This window comes from Musca autumnalis, unplaced genomic scaffold, assembly GCF_047663935.1.
Source record: "Musca autumnalis isolate F117 unplaced genomic scaffold, ASM4766393v1 scaffold_1, whole genome shotgun sequence".
In the NCBI taxonomy this organism is placed as follows: domain Eukaryota; kingdom Metazoa; phylum Arthropoda; class Insecta; order Diptera; family Muscidae; genus Musca; species Musca autumnalis.
The window spans coordinates 285,226,865-285,253,582 of NW_027411644.1; the positions used below are offsets into that span (position 1 = coordinate 285,226,865).

Here is a 26,718-nt window from a genome sequence, read left to right on the forward strand (position 1 = left end):
TCCAAAGGTCCATGAAAAAATATTCTTTAAAAAATCCACGATTATTGGTGCAAAGGTCCATGAAAAAATATTCTTTAAAAAATCCACGATTATTGGTCCAAAGGTCCATGAAAAAATATTCTTTAAAAAATCCACGATTATTGGTCCAAAGGTCCATGAAAAAATATTCTTTAAAAAATCAACGATTATTGGTCCAAAGGTCCATGAAAAAATATTCTTTAAAAAATCCACGATTATTGGTCCAAAGGTCCATGAAAAAATATTCTTAAAAAAATCCACGATTATTGGTCCAAAGGTCCATGAAAAAATATTCTTTAAAAAATACACGATTATTGGTCCAAAGGTCCATGAAAAAATATTCTTTAAAAAATCAACGATTATTGGTCCAAAGGTCCATGAAAAAATATTCTTTAAAAAATCCACGATTATTGGTCCAAAGGTCCATGAAAAAATATTCTTAAAAAAATCCACGATTATTGGTCCAAAGGTCCATGAAAAAATATTCTTTAAAAAATACACGATTATTGGTCCAAAGGTCCATGAAAAAATATTCTTTAAAAAATCAACGATTATTGGTCCAAAGGTCCATGAAAAAATATTCTTAAAAAAATCCACGATTATTGGTCCAAAGGTCCATGAAAAAATATTCTTAAAAAAATCCACGATTATTGGTCCAAAGGTCCATGAAAAAATATTCTTTAAAAAATACACGATTATTGGTCCAAAGGTCCATGAAAAAATATTCTTTAAAAAATCAACGATTATTGGTCCAAAGGTCCATGAAAAAATATTCTTTAAAAAATCCACGATTATTGGTCCAAAGGTCCATGAAAAAATATTCTTAAAAAAATCCACGATTATTGGTCCAAAGGTCCATGAAAAAATATTCTTTAAAAAATACACGATTATTGGTCCAAAGGTCCATGAAAAAATATTCTTTAAAAAATCAACGATTATTGGTCCAAAGGTCCATGAAAAAATATTCTTAAAAAAATCCACGATTATTGGTCCAAAGGTCCATGAAAAAATATTCTTAAAAAAATCCACGATTATTGGTCCAAAGGTCCATGAAAAAATATTCTTTAAAAAATACACGATTATTGGTCCAAAGGTCCATGAAAAAATATTCTTTAAAAAATCAACGATTATTGGTCCAAAGGTCCATGAAAAAATATTCTTTAAAAAATCCACGATTATTGGTCCAAAGGTCCATGAAAAAATATTCTTAAAAAAATCCACGATTATTGGTCCAAAGGTCCATGAAAAAATATTCTTTAAAAAATACACGATTATTGGTCCAAAGGTCCATGAAAAAATATTCTTTAAAAAATCAACGATTATTGGTCCAAAGGTCCATGAAAAAATATTCTTTAAAAAATCCACGATTATTGGTCCAAAGGTCCATGAAAAAATATTCTTTAAAAAATCCACGATTATTGGTCCAAAGGTCCATGAAAAAATATTCTTTAAAAAATCCACGATTATTGGTCCAAAGGTCCATGAAAAAATATTCTTTAAAAAATCCACGATTATTGGTCCAAAGGTCCATGAAAAAATATTCTTTAAAAAATCCACGATTATTGGTGCAAAGGTCCATGAAAAAATATTCTTTAAAAAATCCACGCTTGTTGTTGTAAAGGTCCATGAAAAAATATTCTTTAAAAAATCCACGCTTTTTGGTCTAATGGTCCATGAAAAAATATTCTTTAAAAATCCACGCTTTTTGGTCTAATGGTCCATGAAAAAATATTCTTTAAAAAATCCACGATTATTGGTCCAAAGGTCCATGAAAAAATATTCTTTAAAAAATCCACGATTATTGGTCCAAAGGTCCATGAAAAAATATTCTTTAAAAAATCCACGATTATTGGTCCAAAGGTCCATGAAAAAATATTCTTAAAAAAATCCACGATTATTGGTCCAAAGGTCTATGAAAAAATATTCTTTAAAAAATCCACGATTATTGGTCCAAAGGTCCATGAAAAAATATTCTTTAAAAAATCCACGATTATTGGTCCAAAGGTCCATGAAAAAATATTCTTTAAAAAATCCACGATTATTGGTCCAAAGGTCCATGAAAAAATATTCTTTAAAAAATCCACGATTATTGGTCCAAAGGTCCATGAAAAAATATTCTTTAAAAAATCCACGATTATTGGTCCAAAGGTCCATGAAAAAATATTCTTAAAAAAATCCACGATTATTGGTCCAAAGGTCTATGAAAAAATATTCTTTAAAAAATCCACGATTATTGGTCCAAAGGTCCATGAAAAAATATTCTTTAAAAAATCCACGATTATTGGTCCAAAGGTCCATGAAAAAATATTCTTTAAAAAATCCACGATTATTGGTCCAAAGGTCCATGAAAAAATATTCTTTAAAAAATCCACGATTATTGGTCCAAAGGTCCATGAAAAAATATTCTTTAAAAAATCCACGATTATTGGTCCAAAGGTCCATGAAAAAATATTCTTAAAAAAATCCACGATTATTGGTCCAAAGGTCTATGAAAAAATATTCTTTAAAAAATCCACGATTATTGGTCCAAAGGTCCATGAAAAAATATTCTTTAAAAAATCCACGATTATTGGTCCAAAGGTCCATGAAAAAATATTCTTTAAAAAATCCACGATTATTGGTCCAAAGGTCCATGAAAAAATATTCTTTAAAAAATCCACGATTATTGGTCCAAAGGTCCATGAAAAAATATTCTTTAAAAAATCCACGATTATTGGTCCAAAGGTCCATGAAAAAATATTCTTAAAAAAATCCACGATTATTGGTCCAAAGGTCTATGAAAAAATATTCTTTAAAAAATCCACGATTATTGGTCCAAAGGTCCATGAAAAAATATTCTTTTAAAAATCCACGATTATTGGTCCAAACGTCCATGAAAAAATATTCTTTAAAAAATCAACGATTATTGTTCCAAAGGTCCATGAAAAAATATTCTTTAAAAAATCAACGATTATTGTTCCAAAGGTCCATGAAAAAATATTCTTTTAAAAATCCACGATTATTGGTCCAAACGTCCATGAAAAAATATTCTTTTAAAAATCCACGATTATTGGTCCAAACGTCCATGAAAAAATATTCTTTAAAAAATCCACGATTATTGTTCCAAAGGTCCATGAAAAAATATTCTTTTAAAAATCCACGATTATTGGTCCAAACGTCCATGAAAAAATATTCTTTAAAAAATCCACGATTATTGTTCCAAAGGTCCATGAAAAAATATTCTTTAAAAAATCCACGATTATTGGTCCAAACGTCCATGAAAAAATATTCTTTAAAAAATCCACGATTATTGTTCCAAAGGTCCATGAAAAAATATTCTTTAAAAAATCCACGATTATTGGTCCAAAGGTCCATGAAAAAATATTCTTTAAAAAATCCACGATTATTGGTCCAAAGGTCCATGAAAAAATATTCTTTAAAAAATCCACGATTATTGGTCCAAAGGTCCATGAAAAAATATTCTTTTAAAAATCCACGATTATTGGTCCAAACGTCCATGAAAAAATATTCTTTAAAAAATCCACGATTATTGTTCCAAAGGTCCATGAAAAAATATTCTTTAAAAAATCCACGATTATTGGTATAGAGGTCCATGAAAAAATATTCTTTAAAAAATCCACGATTATTGGTATAGAGGTCCATGAAAAAATATTCTTTAAAAAATCCACGATTATTGGTCCAAAGGTCCATGAAAAAATATTTTTTAAAAAATCCACGATTATTGGTCCAAAGGTCCATGAAAAAATATTCTTTAAAAAATCCACGCTTGTTGTTGTAAAGGTCCATGAAAAAATATTCTTTAAAAAATCCACGATTATTGGTCCAAAGGTCCATGAAAAAATATTTTTTAAAAAATCCACGATTATTGGTCCAAAGGTCCATGAAAAAATATTTTTTAAAAAATCCACGATTATTGGTCCAAAGGTCCATGAAAAAATATTCTTTAAAAAATCCACGCTTGTTGTTGTAAAGGTCCATGAAAAAATATTCTTTAAAAAATCCACGATTATTTGTCCAAAGTTTCGTTAAAAATATTTTTTAAAAAATACACGATTATTGGTCCAAAGGTCCATGAAAAAATATTCTTTAAAAAATCCACGATTATTGGTCCAAAGGTCCATGAAAAAATATTCTTTAAAAAATCCACGATTATTGGTCCAAAGGTCCATGAAAAAATATTCTTTAAAAAATCCACGATTATTGGTCCAAAGGTCCATGAAAAAATATTCTTTAAAAAATCCACGATTATTGGTCCAAAGGTCCATGAAAAAATATTCCTTAAAAAATCCACGATTATTGGTCCAAAGGTCCATGAAAAAATATTCTTTAAAAAATCCACGATTATTGGTCCAAAGGTCCATGAAAAAATATTCTTTAAAAAATCCACGATTATTGGTCCAAAGGTCCATGAAAAAATATTCTTTAAAAAATCCACGATTATTGGTCCAAAGGTCCATGAAAAAATATTCTTTAAAAAATCCACGATTATTGGTCCAAAGGTCCATGAAAAAATATTCTTTAAAAAATCCACGATTATTGGTCCAAAGGTCCATGAAAAAATATTCTTTAAAAAATCCACGATTATTGGTCCAAAGGTCCATGAAAAAATATTCTTTAAAAATCCACGATTATTGGTCCAAAGGTCCATGAAAAAATATTCTTTAAAAAATCCACACTTTTTGGTCTAATGGTCCATGAAAAAATATTCTTTAAAAAATCCACACTTTTTGGTCTAATGGTCCATGAAAAATATTCTTTAAAAAATCCACGCTTTTTGGTCTAATGGTCCATGAAAAAATATTCTTTAAAAAATCCACACTTTTTGGTCTAATGGTCCATGAAAAAATATTCTTTAAAAAATCCACACTTTTTGGTCTAATGGTCCATGAAAAAATATTCTTTAAAAAATCCACGCTTTTTGGTTTAATGGTCCATGAAAAAATATTCTTTAAAAAATCCACGCTTTTTGGTCTAATGGTCCATGAACAAATATTCTTTAAAAAATCCACGCTTTTTGGTCTAATGGTCCATGAAAAAATATTCTTTAAAAAATCCACACTTTTTGGTCTAATGGTCCATGAAAAAATATTCTTTAAAAAATCCACACTTTTTGGTCTAATGGTCCATGAAAAAATATTCTTTAAAAAATCCACGCTTTTTGGTTTAATGGTCCATGAAAAAATATTCTTTAAAAAATCCACGCTTTTTGGTCTAATGGTCCATGAACAAATATTCTTTAAAAAATCCACGCTTTTTGGTCTAATGGTCCATGAAAAAATATTCTTTAAAAAATCCACGCTTTTTGGTCTAATGGTCCATGAAAAAATATTCTTTAAAAAATCCACGCTTTTTGGTCTAATGGTCCATGAAAAAATATTCTTTAAAAAATCCACGCTTTTTGGTCTAATGGTCCATGAAAAAATATTCTTTAAAAAATCCACGCTTTTTGGTCTAATGGTCCATGAAAAAATATTCTTTAAAAAATCCACGCTTTTTGGTCTAATGGTCCATGAAAAAATATTCTTTAAAAAATCCACGCTTTTTGGTCTAATGGTCCATGAAAAAATATTCTTTAAAAAATCCACGCTTTTTGGTCTAATGGTCCATGAAAAAATATTCTTTAAAAAATCCACGATTATTGGTCCAAAGGTCCATGAAAAAATATTCTTTAAAAAATCCACGATTATTGGTCCAAAGGTCCATGAAAAAATATTCTTTAAAAAATCCACGATTATTGGTCCAAAGGTCCATGAAAAAATATTCTTTAAAAAATCCACGATTATTGGTCCAAAGGTCCATGAAAAAATATTCTTTAAAAAATCCACGATTATTGGTCCAAAGGTCCATGAAAAAATATTCTTTAAAAAATCCACGATTATTGGTCCAAAGGTCCATGAAAAAATATTCTTTAAAAAATCCACGATTATTGGTCCAAAGGTCCATGAAAAAATATTCTTTAAAAATCCACGATTATTGGTCCAAAGGTCCATGAAAAAATATTCTTTAAAAAATCCACGATTATTGGTCCAAAGGTCCATGAAAAAATATTCTTTAAAAAATCCACGATTATTGGTCCAAAGGTCCATGAAAAAATATTCTTTAAAAAATCCACGATTATTGGTCCAAAGGTCCATGAAAAAATATTCTTTAAAAAATCCACGATTATTGGTCCAAAGGTCCATGAAAAAATATTCTTTAAAAAATCCACGATTATTGGTCCAAAGGTCCATGAAAAAATATTCTTTAAAAATCCACGATTATTGGTCCAAAGGTCCATGAAAAAATATTCTTTAAAAAATCCACGATTATTGGTCCAAAGGTCCATGAAAAAATATTCTTTAAAAAATCCACGATTATTGGTCCAAAGGTCCATGAAAAAATATTCTTTAAAAAATCCACGATTATTGGTCCAAAGGTCCATGAAAAAATATTCTTTAAAAAATCCACGATTATTGGTCCAAAGGTCCATGAAAAAATATTCTTTAAAAAATCCACGATTATTGGTCCAAAGGTCCATGAAAAAATATTCTTTAAAAAATCCACGATTATTGGTCCAAAGGTCCATGAAAAAATATTCTTTAAAAATCCACGATTATTGGTCCAAAGGTCCATGAAAAAATATTCTTTAAAAAATCCACGATTATTGGTCCAAAGGTCCATGAAAAAATATTCTTTAAAAATCCACGATTATTGGTCCAAAGGTCCATGAAAAAATATTCTTTAAAAAATCCACGATTATTGGTCCAAAGGTCCATGAAAAAATATTCTTTAAAAAATCCACGATTATTGGTCCAAAGGTCCATGAAAAAATATTCTTTAAAAAATCCACGATTATTGGTCCAAAGGTCCATGAAAAAATATTCTTTAAAAAATCCACGATTATTGGTCCAAAGGTCCATGAAAAAATATTCTTTAAAAAATCCACGATTATTGGTCCAAAGGTCCATGAAAAAATATTCTTTAAAAATCCACGATTATTGGTCCAAAGGTCCATGAAAAAATATTCTTTAAAAAATCCACGATTATTGGTCCAAAGGTCCATGAAAAAATATTCTTTAAAAAATCCACGATTATTGGTCCAAAGGTCCATGAAAAAATATTCTTTAAAAAATCCACGATTATTGGTCCAAAGGTCCATGAAAAAATATTCTTTAAAAAATCCACGATTATTGGTCCAAAGGTCCATGAAAAAATATTCTTTAAAAAATCCACGATTATTGGTCCAAAGGTCCATGAAAAAATATTCTTTAAAAAATCCACGATTATTGGTCCAAAGGTCCATGAAAAAATATTCTTTAAAAAATCCACGATTATTGGTGCAAAGGTCCATGAAAAAATATCCTTTAAAAAATCCACGATTATTGGTGCAAAGGTCCATGAAAAAATATTCTTTAAAAAATCCACGCTTGTTGTTGTAAAGGTCCATGAAAAAATATTCTTTAAAAAATCCACGCTTTTTGGTCTAATGGTCCATGAAAAAATATTCTTTAAAAATCCACGCTTTTTGGTCTAATGGTCCATGAAAAAATATTCTTTAAAAAATCCACGATTATTGGTCCAAAGGTCCATGAAAAAATATTCTTTAAAAAATCCACGATTATTGGTCCAAAGGTCCATGAAAAAATATTCTTTAAAAAATCCACGATTATTGGTCCAAAGGTCCATGAAAAAATATTCTTTAAAAAATCCACGATTATTGGTCCAAAGGTCCATGAAAAAATATTCTTTAAAAAATCCACGATTATTGGTCCAAAGGTCCATGAAAAAATATTCTTTAAAAAATCCACGATTATTGGTCCAAAGGTCCATGAAAAAATATTCTTTAAAAAATCCACGATTATTGGTCCAAAGGTCCATGAAAAAATATTCTTAAAAAAATCCACGATTATTGGTCCAAAGGTCTATGAAAAAATATTCTTTAAAAAATCCACGATTATTGGTCCAAAGGTCCATGAAAAAATATTCTTTAAAAAATCCACGATTATTGTTCCAAAGGTCCATGAAAAAATATTCTTTTAAAAATCCACGATTATTGTTCCAAAGGTCCATGAAAAAATATTCTTTTAAAAATCCACGATTATTGGTCCAAACGTCCATGAAAAAATATTCTTTAAAAAATCAACGATTATTGTTCCAAAGGTCCATGAAAAAATATTCTTTTAAAAATCCACGATTATTGGTCCAAACGTCCATGAAAAAATATTCTTTTAAAAATCCACGATTATTGGTCCAAACGTCCATGAAAAAATATTCTTTAAAAAATCCACGATTATTGTTCCAAAGGTCCATGAAAAAATATTCTTTTAAAAATCCACGATTATTGGTCCAAACGTCCATGAAAAAATATTCTTTAAAAAATCCACGATTATTGTTCCAAAGGTCCATGAAAAAATATTCTTTAAAAAATCCACGATTATTGGTCCAAACGTCCATGAAAAAATATTCTTTAAAAAATCCACGATTATTGTTCCAAAGGTCCATGAAAAAATATTCTTTAAAAAATCCACGATTATTGGTCCAAAGGTCCATGAAAAAATATTCTTTAAAAAATCCACGATTATTGGTCCAAAGGTCCATGAAAAAATATTCTTTAAAAAATCCACGATTATTGGTCCAAAGGTCCATGAAAAAATATTCTTTTAAAAATCCACGATTATTGGTCCAAACGTCCATGAAAAAATATTCTTTAAAAAATCCACGATTATTGTTCCAAAGGTCCATGAAAAAATATTCTTTAAAAAATCCACGATTATTGGTATAGAGGTCCATGAAAAAATATTCTTTAAAAAAACCACGATTATTGGTCCAAAGGGCTATGAAAAAATATTCTTTAAAAAATCCACGATTATTGGTCCAAAGGTCCATGAAAAAATATTTTTTAAAAAATCCACGATTATTGGTCCAAAGGTCCATGAAAAAATATTCTTTAAAAAATCCACGCTTGTTGTTGTAAAGGTCCATGAAAAAATATTCTTTAAAAAATCCACGATTATTGGTCCAAAGGTCCATGAAAAAATATTTTTTAAAAAATCCACGATTATTGGTCCAAAGGTCCATGAAAAAATATTTTTTAAAAAATCCACGATTATTGGTCCAAAGGTCCATGAAAAAATATTCTTTAAAAAATCCACGATTATTGGTCCAAAGGTCCATGAAAAAATATTTTTTAAAAAATCCACGATTATTGGTCCAAAGGTCCATGAAAAAATATTCTTTAAAAAATCCACGCTTGTTGTTGTAAAGGTCCATGAAAAAATATTCTTTAAAAAATCCACGATTATTGGTCCAAAGTTTCGTTAAAAATATTTTTTAAAAAATCCACGATTATTGGTCCAAAGTTTCGTTAAAAATATTTTTTAAAAAATACACGATTATTGGTCCAAAGGTCCATGAAAAAATATTCTTTAAAAAATCCACGATTATTGGTCCAAAGGTCCATGAAAAAATATTCTTTAAAAAATCCACGATTATTGGTCCAAAGGTCCATGAAAAAATATTCTTTAAAAAATCCACGATTATTGGTCCAAAGGTCCATGAAAAAATATTCTTTAAAAAATCCACGATTATTGGTCCAAAGGTCCATGAAAAAATATTCTTTAAAAAATCCACGATTATTGGTCCAAAGGTCCATGAAAAAATATTCTTTAAAAAATCCACGATTATTGGTCCAAAGGTCCATGAAAAAATATTCCTTAAAAAATCCACGATTATTGGTCCAAAGGTCCATGAAAAAATATTCTTTAAAAAATCCACGATTATTGGTGTAAAGGTCCATGAAAAAATATTCTTTAAAAAATCCACGATTATTGGTCCAAAGGTCCATGAAAAAATATTCTTTAAAAAATCCACGATTATTGGTCTAAAGGTCCATGAAAAAATATTCTTTAAAAAATCCACGATTATTGGTCCAAAGGTCCATGAAAAAATATTCTTTAAAAAATCCACGCTTTTTGGTCTAATGGTCCATGAAAAAATATTCTTTAAAAAATCCACGCTTTTTGGTCTAATGGTCCATGAAAAAATATTCTTTAAAAAATCCACGCTTTTTGGTCTAATGGTCCATGAAAAAATATTCTTTAAAAAATCCACGCTTTTTGGTCTAATGGTCCATGAAAAAATATTCTTTAAAAAATCCACGCTTTTTGGTCTAATGGTCCATGAAAAAATATTCTTTAAAAAATCCACGCTTTTTGGTCTAATGGTCCATGAAAAAATATTCTTTAAAAAATCCACGCTTTTTGGTCTAATGGTCCATGAAAAAATATTCTTTAAAAAATCCACGCTTTTTGGTCTAATGGTCCATGAAAAAATATTCTTTAAAAAATCCACGCTTTTTGGTCTAATGGTCCATGAAAAAATATTCTTTAAAAAATCCACGCTTTTTGGTCTAATGGTCCATGAAAAAATATTCTTTAAAAAATCCACGCTTTTTGGTCTAATGGTCCATGAAAAAATATTCTTTAAAAAATCCACGCTTTTTGGTCTAATGGTCCATGAAAAAATATTCTTTAAAAAATCCACGCTTTTTGGTCTAATGGTCCATGAAAAAATATTCTTTAAAAAATCCACGCTTTTTGGTCTAATGGTCCATGAAAAAATATTCTTTAAAAAATCCACCCTTTTGGCGAATATGTCCATGAAAAAATATTCTTTAAAAAATCCCCGCTTATTTGCGTAAAGACCCAGCAAAATAGTCTTTAAAAATCAACGAATATTAACTTGTTATTATTCAAAATTCTTATTATTTATTCTTTCCAAATCACACATTGCGTTTTACTGCCATTTGATTTAACTTCTCTAACAATCGACAGGTGTTAATTTTTCTTTCCCAATCGCTTATGACCGGCAAAAACAAACAGTCATACCATATAAATGCCCATTACGAATGTATTACAGCAGTTCCTTTTTCAATTATTATTTCAACACAACTTGTACGGACCAGAAACCACAAAAGGCAACTGGAAGAAAAGATGCAATAAGGAAATATCTCACAATAGGTTTTGCCACATTATTTTCTTGTTCTTGTGCAACATTTTGCTATTTGCTCTGTGTGGACAACACAGTAATTGCTTCTTTTGTGTTCTCTTTCAGGATATTGCCTTCTATTGTTCGGTGATCATTCGTTTGTTATTCAATCGATTATTGATTCATACAAAACATTCAGTCAGTCATTCATTCGTTTATTAATGGTTTTTTGTTGTTATTTTCCTTTTTGTTTCTTTCAGGCTAAAAGTGCTTTGGCTAGAACACCTGCTCGCCAGAACGAGACCCTCTTCAGTCCTGCCAGCTATTCACCAATGTAAGTTGTTATAATTTTGTTTTTCTTTTTATTTCTAGTTGGCTGACGTTTTTGTTTGTTTTTTTTTTCAATTTGACTTCAATGCAATTCCGTTTCCTTTATCATTTATTCGAATTTATTTGGACGTTGTTGGTATTTTCAGGCTAGCATATGAGAAAATTTTGATTTTTTAGATGGTAGGAAAAATTATTCTCTTCATTATATGCCTAGTGGGGCAACTTTTATTGGTCTTCTATAGTTAGACATATCGCTGCCTTAATGCTGACAGTTACCGTGTTTTACCGTTTCTCATTATAATAATAATAATTAAAAATTTCAAATTGCATGTTAAAAATTGTACAATAACATCCGTTATTTATAATCTGAGAACCTTCTGCCATCACCATCAAAATGTTATATACAAGATTTTGATCTTATCTACGTTCTAAATATGTAATAATAATCCATAAATCAAAACTCAAAATATGTTTCCTCTTTATCAGTATCAGCTGCATCCTCTTGTGTGAATTTCTATTAAATAACCCCATAGACATACTTGCGTAGTAGGAAGATAATTCTTTTGAGAAACGAAAAAAGATGCCGTTTACATCCGCTATTTCTTTATATTTATTTTTATAAATTTATTCTAATTCCAAACGCAGACTTCCCCCTCGTGGATGTGCAAGCATTTCCTTTACAGCATGTTACCAATGCACAGCATCATCAGCAGCATTACAGCGGGGCCCAAGAATTCCAAATCATCATGGGCTATTTCCTTTCATAGCTGGTCACACAAGGTAATGCTGGCTTAAATGACCGCACGTAAGCTAAGAATTTAGGTAGGAAAAACAACATCAACACCGCCGCATCGAAGCAGCAGACGCAATTAAAAACCACTTCAGTGAGTTTCAAGTCATTATTATCGACTCTGGTCTTTGGTCTAAAGCCACCACAGTGTGGAAATGTTTCTCAGCTAAAATGCTCCATATGTTAGGTGGTACTCATCATCATCGTAGTTGGTTGTAACTATAGGCCTGTTTTGCTACCCACCATATCACAATCTTCATATTTTGTTATTGTTGTTTTTCTTACATTAGTGTGTTGGGAATAAATAGTTGTTTTTCAACAACAACTGCCACAGCATTTGCTACTTCCGGTGATGCCCAAGTCTCACCTCCTAGCTACTTTATTTTGTTTGGTTACGCAGTTGTAAAGCAAGTGTAAAACAACAATTTACGATTTCTACGATTCCTAGTAATTTGATGGTTGTTGTTGTTGTTGTTGTAGTCAGTTAGAGCTCTGTAATGGAGTATGGTATAAGATCACCAATATATAATATATAATATATAAAAAATATAAACTATAAAATATATAATATAAAATATAAAATATAAAATATAAAATATAAAATATAAAATATAAAATATAAAATATAAAATATAAAATATAAAATATAAAATATAAAATATAAAATATAAAATATAAAATATAAAATATAAAATATAAAATATAAAATATAAAATATAAAATATAAAATATAAAATATAAAATATAAAATATAAAATATAAAATATAAAATATAAAATATAAAATATAAAATATAAAATATAAAATATAAAATATAAAATATAAAATATAAAATATAAAATATAAAATATAAAATATAAAATATAAAATATAAAATATAAAATATAAAATATAAAATATAAAATATAAAATATAAAATATAAAATATAAAATATAAAATATAAAATATAAAATATAAAATATAAAATATAAAATATAAAATATAAAATATAAAATATAAAATATAAAATATAAAATATAAAATATAAAATATAAAATATAAAATATAAAATATAAAATATAAAATATAAAATATAAAATATAAAATATAAAATATAAAATATAAAATATAAAATATAAAATATAAAATATAAAATATAAAATATAAAATATAAAATATAAAATATAAAATATAAAATATAAAATATAAAATATAAAATATAAAATATAAAATATAAAATATAAAATATAAAATATAAAATATAAAATATAAAATATAAAATATAAAATATAAAATATAAAATATAAAATATAAAATATAAAATATAAAATATAAAATATAAAATATAAAATATAAAATATAAAATATAAAATATAAAATATAAAATATAAAATATAAAATATAAAATATAAAATATAAAATATAAAATATAAAATATAAAATATAAAATATAAAATATAAAATATAAAATATAAAATATAAAATATAAAATATAAAATATAAAATATAAAATATAAAATATAAAATATAAAATATAAAATATAAAATATAAAATATAAAATATAAAATATAAAATATAAAATATAAAATATAAAATATAAAATATAAAATATAAAATATAAAATATAAAATATAAAATATAAAATATAAAATATAAAATATAAAATATAAAATATAAAATATAAAATATAAAATATAAAATATAAAATATAAAATATAAAATATAAAATATAAAATATAAAATATAAAATATAAAATATAAAATATAAAATATAAAATATAAAATATAAAATATAAAATATAAAATATAAAATATAAAATATAAAATATAAAATATAAAATATAAAATATAAAATATAAAATATAAAATATAAAATATAAAATATAAAATATAAAATATAAAATATAAAATATAAAATATAAAATATAAAATATAAAATATAAAATATAAAATATAAAATATAAAATATAAAATATAAAATATAAAATATAAAATATAAAATATAAAATATAAAATATAAAATATAAAATATAAAATATAAAATATAAAATATAAAATATAAAATATAAAATATAAAATATAAAATATAAAATATAAAATATAAAATATAAAATATAAAATATAAAATATAAAATATAAAATATAAAATATAAAATATAAAATATAAAATATAAAATATAAAATATAAAATATAAAATATAAAATATAAAATATAAAATATAAAATATAAAATATAAAATATAAAATATAAAATATAAAATATAAAATATAAAATATAAAATATAAAATATAAAATATAAAATATAAAATATAAAATATAAAATATAAAATATAAAATATAAAATATAAAATATAAAATATAAAATATAAAATATAAAATATAAAATATAAAATATAAAATATAAAATATAAAATATAAAATATAAAATATAAAATATAAAATATAAAATATAAAATATAAAATATAAAATATAAAATATAAAATATAAAATATAAAATATAAAATATAAAATATAAAATATAAAATATAAAATATAAAATATAAAATATAAAATATAAAATATAAAATATAAAATATAAAATATAAAATATAAAATATAAAATATAAAATATAAAATATAAAATATAAAATATAAAATATAAAATATAAAATATAAAATATAAAATATAAAATATAAAATATAAAATATAAAATATAAAATATAAAATATAAAATATAAAATATAAAATATAAAATATAAAATATAAAATATAAAATATAAAATATAAAATATAAAATATAAAATATAAAATATAAAATATAAAATATAAAATATAAAATATAAAATATAAAATATAAAATATAAAATATAAAATATAAAATATAAAATATAAAATAAAAAATATAAAATATAAAATTTGGTGTAGGATTGAGATATGGGGATGGTTTTGGGAATTAGTACTTATGTGTACGAAAAGTACTAAATGGAACTAAATTTGGTACAGTTGGGATTTTGGTGATGGGATAGAGCTGGAAACCTGAAGTTTGGAAGTTTTGAAAATTCGTACTTAAGGGTACGAAAGTACGAAATGGTACTAAATGGTACTAAATTTGGCACAATTTGGAATTGGGTGAACGAATAGAGCTGGTAGCCTTAAATTTGGAATTTAAATTAGTTTTGGAGTGTAGGATTGAGATAGTTTTGGAAATTCGTGATTATAGTTACTAAACGTACTTAATGGTACTAAAGTTGGTACATTTGGGATATGCGTGAACGAGTAGAGCTACAATCCTAAAATTTGGAATTAAGATTACTGTCAAGGATTGATGTAGTTTTGGAAATTCGTACTTACAGGTGCGGAAAGTACTAAATGGTACTAAATTGCGTACAATTTAGATTTGGGTGGTCGGATAAAGTTGAAATCCTGAAGTTTGGAATTAAGATTACTGTTGAAGTGCAGAATTGAGAAATGGATGTGGTATTGGAAATTCGTACTTATGTGTACGAAAAGTACTAAATGGTACTAAATTTGGTATAGTTGGGATTTGGGTAATTGGATAGACGTGGAAACCTGAAATTCGGAATTAGGGTTACTGTTGAAGTTTAGGATTGAGGAAGTTTTGAAAATTCGTACTAAATGGTACTAAATTTTGTACAATTTGGATTTGGGAGAACGAATAGAGCTGGAATCCTGAAATTTGGAATTAAAATTACTTTTGGAGTGTATTATTGAGGTAGTTTTGGAAATTCGTACTTATGGTTACGGAAGGCACACAATTGTACTAAATTTGGTACATTTTGGATTTGGATGAACGAGTAGAGCTAGAATCCTAAAATTTGGAACTAAAATTACTGTTGGAGTGTGGGATTGAGGTTGTTTTGAAAATTCGTACACATATCAACCCTACGCAATCGGTCTTCATTCCAAATATCAGAATTACAACTCTATCCCTACAACCTTTACGAAAATTAGAATCAGATCGTACTTTTCGTGTATTTTTTGTATGTATTTCCAAAACCATACGAATTTCCAAAATCACCTCAAACCTACCCTCCAACAGTAATGTTAATTCCAAATCTCAAGATTCCACCTCTATCCGTTCACCCAAATCTAAATTGTACCAAATTTAGTATCATGTGGTACTTCCAAAACCATCCCAATCCGACACTCCAACCTTAATCTCAATTTCAAATTTCAGAATTCCTGCTCTAGCCGTTCGTCCAAATCCAAATTTTATCGAATTTAGTACTTTTCTTACACATAGGTATGAATTTACTAACCTACCTCTATATCTCAACCCAACACTCCAACAGTAATCTTAATTCAAAATTTTAGGATTCCAGCTGAATCCGTGCACCCGAATTCAAGTCTTATCAAATTTAGTACCATTTAGTACTTTTCGTACACATGTGTATACATTTCCAAAATCACCACCTTATATCAAACCTACATCTCAACCTTAATTCTCATTCCAAATTTCAAGCTTTTAGCTCTATCCGTTCACATAAAACAAAATGAAACAAAATTTAGTACATTTTAGTACTTTTTGTACACTTTTAGTTCGAATTTTTAAAAAACAGTTGGTACATCTATTATTCAATCTATCAGTGACCCTCATTCCAAATTGCAAAGTTCTAGCTCTATCGGTTCGCCAAATACAAACGGTACCATATTTAGTACCTTCTAGTTCTTTTCGTACCGTTCCCGTACGAATTTCCAAAAATGCAGCCTTATCTGACACCTTCGGACCAGGACAGACCCTCACCCAAAATTTCAAGATCCAGTCAGTCAGTGAGTCAGTCACTTTACTCTTTTACACTTAGAGCTTATCATTACTTTTAATCTTTACTTTTAATTTTAGAGCTTATCATAATTCTTCTTTAATAACCCGTTCGTATGATAATATCATTACATTTGTTTGCTGCTATTGCTGGTTTACACATTGTACATCACCTCATTCGCTAGTCTGGTGTGATGGGAATCATTATCGGACATCTTCATAAATGTTGTTATTACAGATTATTAACGTTATTAATCATTCAGCCAAAGTCTCAAAAGTAGGACTTAGAACCTGGCAACTAGTAATTTATACACGCACAGACGCTTTATAAATGTATGTGTGTGTGTGTAACTGATGCATATTCTCGATATTCTTGGATGTGCCTCATTTTATAATTGCTTAAATACTGGTTTCGTTAACAATTAATCCTTATGGGATAAAATCGGAATTTCTTAATGTTCCTTAATTCTCTTATGGAAAATAATGTGTTTGAAAAAATGTTGGGGGGAAGAGAGAAAATAAATTTAATTTGATAGCTGTTGTTGTTGTAAAGGTGAAAGTAATTAATCAAGGAAGATGTTTACCTACCTTGTATTACAGTTTGTATGAGATGGATGATGTGTTTGAGATGGCTATTGAGGAGATTGTTAGAACTTTTGAAATGTAATGACTTAACGGTCGATGTTGTTGAAGACCTACTGATGTTGAAGACTACTTTGGCGCAGCATAATGCAAATTAGCAATCATTCCACCGACCTCGATATCGAATTGAGCAATCAAAAACAAAGTTTCCTTGTGCGATTTTCATCCCAGTATAAATGACTGACTGTCCTTCCATAGTGTCTATGAATATAAGAGGCCGAAAAAATCATTCCATAGCAATCACTTTAGTTTTATTTCGAAATACCGAAGTAGTAGTGATGTTGATACAAATTAGTCATTAAATATTGAAATATGCAAGAAATCCCATGTAAGTGTCAATATTACGATTAACTACAATATCAATTGCTTGCTTAGAACTTAAAATCCTGCTAGACAATAGCATTTTTTGTAATTCTTACCAGTCAGTGGTCTCTTGTCATGTAGGTGCTGGCGGGAAAACACCCATTTTTTGTTGTAAGCGTTAGTTAGTTTTAGCTAACATGCCACAATCAATTAGATATTAATCAATAACACTGAAAATAGGAATTTGGTGTGATGGAAATTCAAGATTGTCAATTAAGATAATATTTTATTTTTTATGTTTTATATTTTATATGTTGTATTTTATAATTAATATTTTATAGTTTACTAGCGGACCCGGCGAACTTCGTCTCGCTATTAAGGAATAAAATTTCATTTTCGATTTTTCCAATTTTCCGACTTTTCCAGAGAGATTTTCCAAAATTTTCTTCCGTAAAGACCTTCTCCTCGAAAATACGAATAACTGACAAAAAAATTTACAGAAATCGGCCTAGCCGTTCTCATTTTATGAATTACTATACATTTTTTACACCATTTTTATATATATAGATATTTCATATTTTACACTTTATATTTTATACATATTTTATTTTTTATATATTTTTTATATTTTATATTTCAATGCAATCTAATGGGCCAATTGGAAACCAAATTCGAACCAAGTTCGTTCTTTGAAAATATTTTCACTCAAACAAAATTTTATTTTAGTAATCAGTAATTCGATCAAATTTGGTTTCAAATCGTCTTATAAAAGCAGTCTTCTTTCTTTTCCTTTGTTCTTTGTACCGGATTGACCCGGAACTACACAACATCATGGTTCCCGCCAGCGGCTGCCACCTCAGTGCACATATGCTTGTATTTGTTTCGTTTTTCTGTGTTGGGAGCAGCATATCCCGGAATGCCTGCTCAATCCTTTTGGTCCGTGCCGGGACGGAGGAAAACCCAGGACCAATATATTTGTGCTCGATTTGTCACATCCGCATCTTCACCCACATCCAGCCTTCGGTGAGATGCAATAGATGTCAGTAGTGGGTGCATCTAAGGGGTTGCTCTGGACTTGTCCACGTGAGGGACTACGTCAGGGACTATGTTGCTGCATGCTGTGTAAATAGAGTCCCCAGTGAGTCGTCATCGTCATCCCCCGCAGTCCCCTCGACAACAACCGCACATGCAGCCTTTAACGCAAGCCGTTGTTGTCCCAATCCCGGAAAATGCATCCTTTTTGCAATTTAATTGCAATGGACACCGAGGTAAGATCGAGGAAATAGTAGATTTCATGAGTCGGAGGAATATCAAGGTCGCTGAGGTGCAATGGTTACAACGTGCTAAGGATGGTTACAACGTGCTAAGGAAGGATCGCACCAGAAGTGGAGGTGGGGGATTAGCTTCCCTATTGCACCAGTCTGTCCAATACAGACCTATCTCGCTTGAGCCTGTCTCTAATGACCCGTACATTGACTATATGGGGGTAGCAGTCAGGCTGACGAGATAGAGTTGCTGAACGTATACATCACGCCGAGAAATATCTGCATCTCAGATTACGTGCCTAACATTAGCCCGCTTTTGGAAGGCAATAATCGTCTGGTGGGGGACTTTAATGCACATCATGAGATGTGGCATTCGGCCCTCGGAAACGACCAGAGAGGTACAGCGCTGGCTGAGCAGATTGACAGCTCTACGTTTTCCACGGTCAATGAGAATTAGAGGAGAGTGTCACAGCTCGCCAGACATAACCATCGTGTGACCTGGTCTGACAAATGACGTTACCTGGCAACCCGTCATTTCCCTTGGATCAGACCATCTCCCCATAATTGTCTCCATTAGCAGACCACCCGATTTCATTACCTCTGAACTGTTCGGGTAGCGGAAAGGACGTTCCGAGACATCATCACTGCTGCAGCCGCTCGCCATATCCCTGGTGGTCGAATACCCGAAGTAAGACCAAACTTCACAGCAGAGGCGACGGGATTAGCAAATGAGCGTGATGAGCTTCGCCGAACCAACCCCAATGACCCCAGAGTCAGGGAGCTGACACTGGAAGTTAAAAGTCTGGTCGGCGAGCATAAGCGGAACAAGTGGTTAAATCATCCGAAGAGTTGGAGCCGGTATAGGTGAATTGTGGGCAACGATTAGGTCACTCTCGAACCCTGGAAGAAGGGAAGATAGGACCTCAGTCACGTTTGGCGACGTTACGTTGACTGACCCGAAGAGGTGCGCAAGTTATTTCAATCGACAGTTGAGCACCCCGAAAGTGACAGGCGAAGAGAAGAGTATTACGTCGCATCAAATCTCTTCCTGCCGAGGACTAACCACCACAGTTTACAATGGTAATGTTGAAACAGCTGGATGAGCCGGGAGTGGAGTATCTCACGAATGTTCTCAACTTGTCGCTATCCACCCTCATTGCTCCCGAAGTCTGGAAAATGGGCAGGGTGGTCCCACTACGGAAGCCCGTCAAGGATGCCAGCAAAAGCGAATCAATTTCGCTTTTGTCGCCCGTAGCAAAGACCCTTGAGGCCTTAGTCCTCCCCAGTATCAGAAATAGCTATCAAGTTGCCGATCATCAACATGGATTCCGTAAGCAGCACAGCACGACAACTGCGCTGCACGCCATTACAACACATATTTGTCAAGGACTCAACCAAAGACGGCCGTGCGACAGAACAGTAATGGTGGCGGTTGACTTATCAAAAGCCTTTGATACAGTCAGGCACTCCACGCTGTATGAGGACATTAAGCAGACAACCCTCCGGCCAAGCTTGAAACGTTGGATAGTCAAGTATATGTATGGACGCCAGTCGTACGTGGAATTCAGGAACAAGAAGTCTAAACCCCGTAGAGTGAAACAGGGAGTTCCCCAAGGTGGGGTGATATCTCCGGAACTGTTTAACCTCTACCTCACCTGTATTCCGCCCCCTCCAGACGGCATCGAAATCGTAACGTATTCGGATGAAATCTAACGTATGCGGGTACCTATCCTGATGACATATGTGAGAGACTGAACAACTATTTAACCGATTTTACCACCTTTTTCCATTCGAGGAATATGCAGATTTCCGCCACAAAATCAACAGCCACTCTGTTCACCACATGGACAGCGTAGTTTAATATGCAGATTTCCGCCACAAAATCAACAGCCACTCTGTTCACCACATGGACAGCGTAGTTTGGAAGAGAATTGAGTGTCGTGGTCGACGGTAGCAGAATTCCGACCACAAACTGCCCCAACATTTTAGGGGTCACATTCGACACTACTTTGACGTCGTGCGCGCACGCCACAGCTATCTGCGACAGACTGAAAAGTAGAAACAAGGTCCTCAAGTCCCTAGCCGGCAGCACTTGGGGTGCAGATAAAGAAGCCTTGTTGACCACATATAATGCGATAGGTCGGTCTGCTGGTCCCCGATATTATGTGATACGAATTGGAAAAAGATTCAAACTTGCCAGAATGCCGCCCTGAAAACAGCAACAGGGTGCCTCCTCAAATCTTCAGTGGACCATCTACATGAGGAGGCAAAGATTCTGGTAAAGCGACACAATGAGATGCTTTCGTTGCAGTACCTGCTTGGCTGTTACCGTGTGAGCCATCCCAATCACTATCTTGTGGGTAGGCCCAACACATTCAGGCAGATCAGGAAGGATATCCATGCTCTAGAGGGAGAGGTCCAACGATACAGGAGAGAACCCCTAGATCAACAAGCATATCGAGTAGTTTTGGCTCAACTACGCTCTTGATATTGCAGTCGCCTAAATTCTTATTGGGCGGAAATTGACCGCTCCGTGCAAGACATCTGCCCAGTATGTGGCATGGGCCCGCACGACACAAAACACCTTTTCAACTGCCCAGCCAAACCTACTCATCTAACTCCAGTGGATCTGTGGTTACATCCCATCGAAGCAGCCACTTTCCTGGAACTGGAGATAGCTTTCCTGGAACTGGAGATAGGCCCAGAGCCAGATTGAACAGAAGAACGAACATACAAACATAATAACAAACACTGTTACAACAACAACAACAATTAGATATTAATCAATAACACTGAAAATAGGAATTTGGTGTGATAGAGATTTAAGATAGTCAATTAAGAAAATATTTTGTTTTTTTTTTTTATATGTTATATTTAATATTTTATAGTTTATATTTCATATTTTACACTTTATATTTTATACATATTTTATGCTTTATATATTTTTTGTTTTATATTTCATATTTTATATAAAAACTCAGATTGTTTGCAATCTAATGGACCAATTGGAAACCAACTTCGAAACAAATTCGTTCTTTGAAAATATTTACACTGAAACAAATTTTTTTACAAAAATAGTTTGCTGGTAATTCGATCAAATTTGGTTTCAAATCGTCTTATAAAAGCAGACTACAAAAGTCTTCTTTCTTTTCCGTATCTTCTACTAATATTAGCTATTGAAAAAAGGAATCTAATTTGTTTCACTCCAAAAACGTTTACGCTTTAATCATTTGTCTCTTTTGTTTTGTTTTTGTTTGCATTGTTTGTCTCTAATTTATGTTCAATTATCGTGTTATTGATTTTTAATATGATTTCATGCAATTTCAATAAAATGTTGCTCTACATTTTACATTTGCAACGGAGTGGGCAATTTGTATTGGGTGGTGGTCATAAATTAAAATAACAATAAATTATTTTCCAAAAACCCAAACTAGTTTAATACTTGTATTATTGCAAATAAATGACTTACGGAAGTCGATATTGAAATTCTAAATAAGTTAATGGAATTTACGGAAAATGTGGATTAACCCATATTGAGCCAGGTGTTCAGCTTAATAGGATGTTAGCAATCAAAGAAAGTCACAGGTGGAAATGTCCTTCCAATTGTTTTTGAAATTTATTGAAATAAATCGTGATAAACAAATAAATTAACTAGCTGCTTAGTAGGAGGGGAATGATGGGGCACGCAGCTATCAATGTTGCCAAAGCGTAGAGTTGTCACTTGATTGATTTGGTATTGCCACTCTTTAGCATAGACACACACTAAATTTAAATTATTATGTTAATATATTCGTCACCAGATGGCGCCACTACAACATATTTTAGACACAATCCAAAAGTTGTGTATCGAATTTACAAACACCTTTAATAAACACTAGCTTTGCTCCTTTACGTTAAAGTTTCTTAAAGTTTTACCAGTTTTACCATTTTTAATTCAGAAAGCGTTCCTTAACCCCAAAAAGTAGTAAAACTTGAAGCTTGAAAATCTGTCAAACGGCTGATTTGATATTTATTTGACAATTAGGGCAAAAGAAAAAAGAAAACAACGCGCACCGTCAAAGCAAAATATGAAGAAATAAAATAAATATAAATAATTAAAAATGCAATAAAGTGAAAGAAAAAACAGTGAAATGTATCTTGTTGGCTGTTATTTTTTTAAGCAGCCATGTTTTTTTACATTGCTGTCAGATCTACTACTTATCCGTTCCTTTACTTTAGTGCAAAACTTGTTACGTGAGACCAAGTTTGACACTTCTCTCTTTTGCTACTTTTACTATTTAAAAAGGAAAAGAACAAAGCTAATATATTCATACATAATTATACACTTCGGTATATGTTGGTTTATGTTTCTTAAAATCTTTAATTAATTTGAGAAAAACTTTAGTTTTAAATATCAAAAATTTTACTATTTCGATTAGATGACTGCTAATTCCACAGAATGTTGTTCCTGCTCCTCTCATTGCAGTACTATTTAAGAATAAATGCAACAAATAAATTGTTGCCATCCCAACACTAGGATCGCCGCCAACACCACCACAACAGCATGCAGCATTCATAATGCAGCAGTGAGTATGCACCGCACGTATGTTACTCGCTTAAGAGTGGTGTTGAATCGTGTTCACAACGTGATTACTGCCTCATGTTGTGTCTTTGGTGCCACATTTACTGCAATTCTAGCCGAAAATCACGGTGAGTTTTCGTTCATATTTGCTTTGGGGGAGCCATTATGCAATGTGGTTGGTGTTTGGTTGCTAGGTTTTTGTTTAGATTTATTTTTGGTTTTTTTTTTCATTGTATCTAATGCTGCTGGATGGAATAGATAGCAACAGTTTTAGTGTAAACCTGTACATGGTTGCAACAGAAGGCACTACGAAAATGGGGCCGTGAACATTTTGTCATATTTTTTCAGGCAACAATAATCGTCGATTTTTTAAAGAATATTTTTCATACAACCAATAATTGTGGATATTTAAAGAATATTTTTTTATACAACCAATAATCGTGGATTTTTTAAGAATATTTTTTCATACAACCAATAATCGTGGATTTTTTAAAGAATATTTTTTCATCCAACAAATAATAATGGATTTTTAAAGAATTTTTTTTCACAGCCAATAATCGTGGATTTTTAAAAGAATATTTTCTAAACAAACAATAATCGTGGATTTTTAAAAGAATATTTTTTAAACAAACAATAATCGTGGATTTTTTAAAGAATATTTTTCATTCAACCAGTAATCGTGGGTTTTTTAAACAATATTTTTTCATTCAACCAGTAATCGTGGATTTTTTTAAGAATATTTTTTCATTCAACCTGTAATCGTGGATTTTTTAAAGAATATTTTTTCATTCAACCAGTAATCGTGGATTTTTTAAAGAAAAATTTTTTCATTCAACCAGTAATCGTGGATTTTTTAAAGAAAATTTTTTTCATACAACCAGCAATCGTGGATTTTTTAAAGAAAATTTTTCTCATACAACCAGTAATCGTGGATTTTTTAAAGAATATTTTTTCATACAACCAATAATCGTGGATTTTTTAAGAATATTTTTTCACACAACCAATTATCGTGGATTTCTTAAAGAATATTTTTTCATTCAACCAGTAATCGTGGATTTTTTAAAGAAATTTTTTTTCATTCAACCAGTAATCGTGGATTTTTTAAAGAATATTTTTTCATTCAACCAGTAACCGTGGATTTTTTAAAGAATATTTTTTTCATACAACCAATAATCGTGGATTTTTAAAGAATATTTTTTCATTCAGTAATCGTGGATTTTTTAAAGAATATTTTTTCATTCAACCAGTAATCGTGGATTTTTTAAAGAATATTTTTTCATTCAACCAGTAATCGTGGATTTTTTAAAGAATATTTTTTCATTCAACCAGTAACCGTGGATTTTTTAAAGAATATTTTTTTCATACAACCAATAATCGTGGATTTTTTAAAGAAAATTTTTTCATTCAACCAGTAACCGTGGATTTTTTAAAGAATATTTTTTCATTCAACCAGTAATCGTGGATTTTTAAAGAATATTTTTTCATTCAACCAGTAATCGTGGATTTTTTAAAGAATATTTTTTTCATTCAACCAGTAATCGAGGATTTTTTAAAGAAATTTTTTTCATTCAACCAGTAATCGTGGATTTTTTTAAGAATATTTTTTCATTCAACCAGTGATCATGGATTTTTATAGAATATTTTTTCATTCAGCCAGTAATCGTAGATTTTTTAAAAAATATTTTTTCATTCAACCAGTAATCGTGGATTTTTTTAAGAATATTTTTTCATTCAACCAGTAATCGTGGATTTTTTAAAGAATATTTTTTTCATTCAACCAGTAATCGTGGATTTTTTAAAGAATATTTTTTCATTCAACCAGTAATCGTGGATTTTTAAAGAATATTTTTTCATTCAACCAGTAATCGTGGATTTTTTAAAGAATATTTTTTCATTCAACCAGTAACCGTGGATTTTTTAAAGAATATTTTTTTCATACAACCAATAATCGTGGATTTTTTTAAGAATATTTTTTCATTCAACCAGTAATCGTGGATTTTTTAAAGAATATTTTTTTCATTCAACCAGTAATCGTGGATTTTTTAAAAAATATTTTTTCATTCAACCAGTAATCGTGGATTTTTTATAGAATATTTTTTTTTTATTCAACCAGTAATCGTGGATTTTTAAAGATTATTTTTTTTATTCAACCAGTAATCGTGGATTTTTTAAAGAATATTTTTTTCATACAACCAATAATCGTGGATTTTTTTAAGAATATTTTTTCATTCAACCAGTAATCGTGGATTTTTTAAAGAATATTTTTTCATTCAACCAGTAATCGTGGATTTTTTAAAGAATATTTTTTCATTCAACCAGTAATTGTGGATTTTTTAAAGAATATTTTTTCATTCAACCAGTAATTGTGGATTTTTTAAAGAAATTTTTTTTCATTCAACCAGTAATCGTGGATTTTTTAAAGAATATTTTTTCATTCAACCAGTAACCGTGGATTTTTTAAAGAATATTTTTTGCATACAACCAATAATCGTGGATTTTTTAAAGAATATTTTTTCATTCAGTAATCGTGGATTTTTTAAAGAATATTTTTTCATTCAGTAATCGTGGATTTTTTAAAGAATATTTTTTCATTTAACCAGTAATCGTGGATTTTTTAAAGAATATTTTTTCATTTAACCAGTAATAGTGGATTTTTTAAAGAATATTTTTTCATTTAACCAGTAATCGTGGATTTTTTAAAGATTATTTTTTCATTCAACCAGTAATCGTGGATTTTTTAAAGAATATTTTTTCATTCAACCAGAAATCGTGGATTTTTTAAAGAATATTTTTTCATTCAACCAGTAATCGTGGGTTTTTTAAAGAATTTTTTTTCATTCAACCAGTAATCGTGGATTTTTTAAAGAAAATTTTTTTCATTCAACCAGTAATCGTGGATTTTTTAAAGAAAATTTTTTTCATTCAACCTGTAATCGTGGATTTTTTAAAGAATATTTTTTCATTCAACCAGTAACCGTGGATTTTTTAAAGAATATTTTTTTCATACAACCAATAATCGTGGATTTTTTAAGAATATTTTTTCATTCAACCAGTAACCGTGGATTTTTTAAAGAATATTTTTTTCATACAACCAATAATCT

At 29.3% G+C, this 26,718-nt stretch overlaps 1 protein-coding gene across 1 annotated transcript in view; it reads left to right on the plus strand.

Moving 5' to 3' along the window:
- The window catches only part of PolA2 (DNA polymerase alpha subunit B), a 517,680-nt gene that overhangs the window by 483,721 nt on the left and 7,241 nt on the right, over positions 1 to 26,718 (plus strand). The window contains exon 3 of the mRNA XM_073961529.1: positions 11,244 to 11,317. Within this exon, the coding sequence (XP_073817630.1) occupies positions 11,244 to 11,317 (74 nt within the window). The remainder of the gene's footprint in view (positions 1 to 11,243; positions 11,318 to 26,718) is intronic.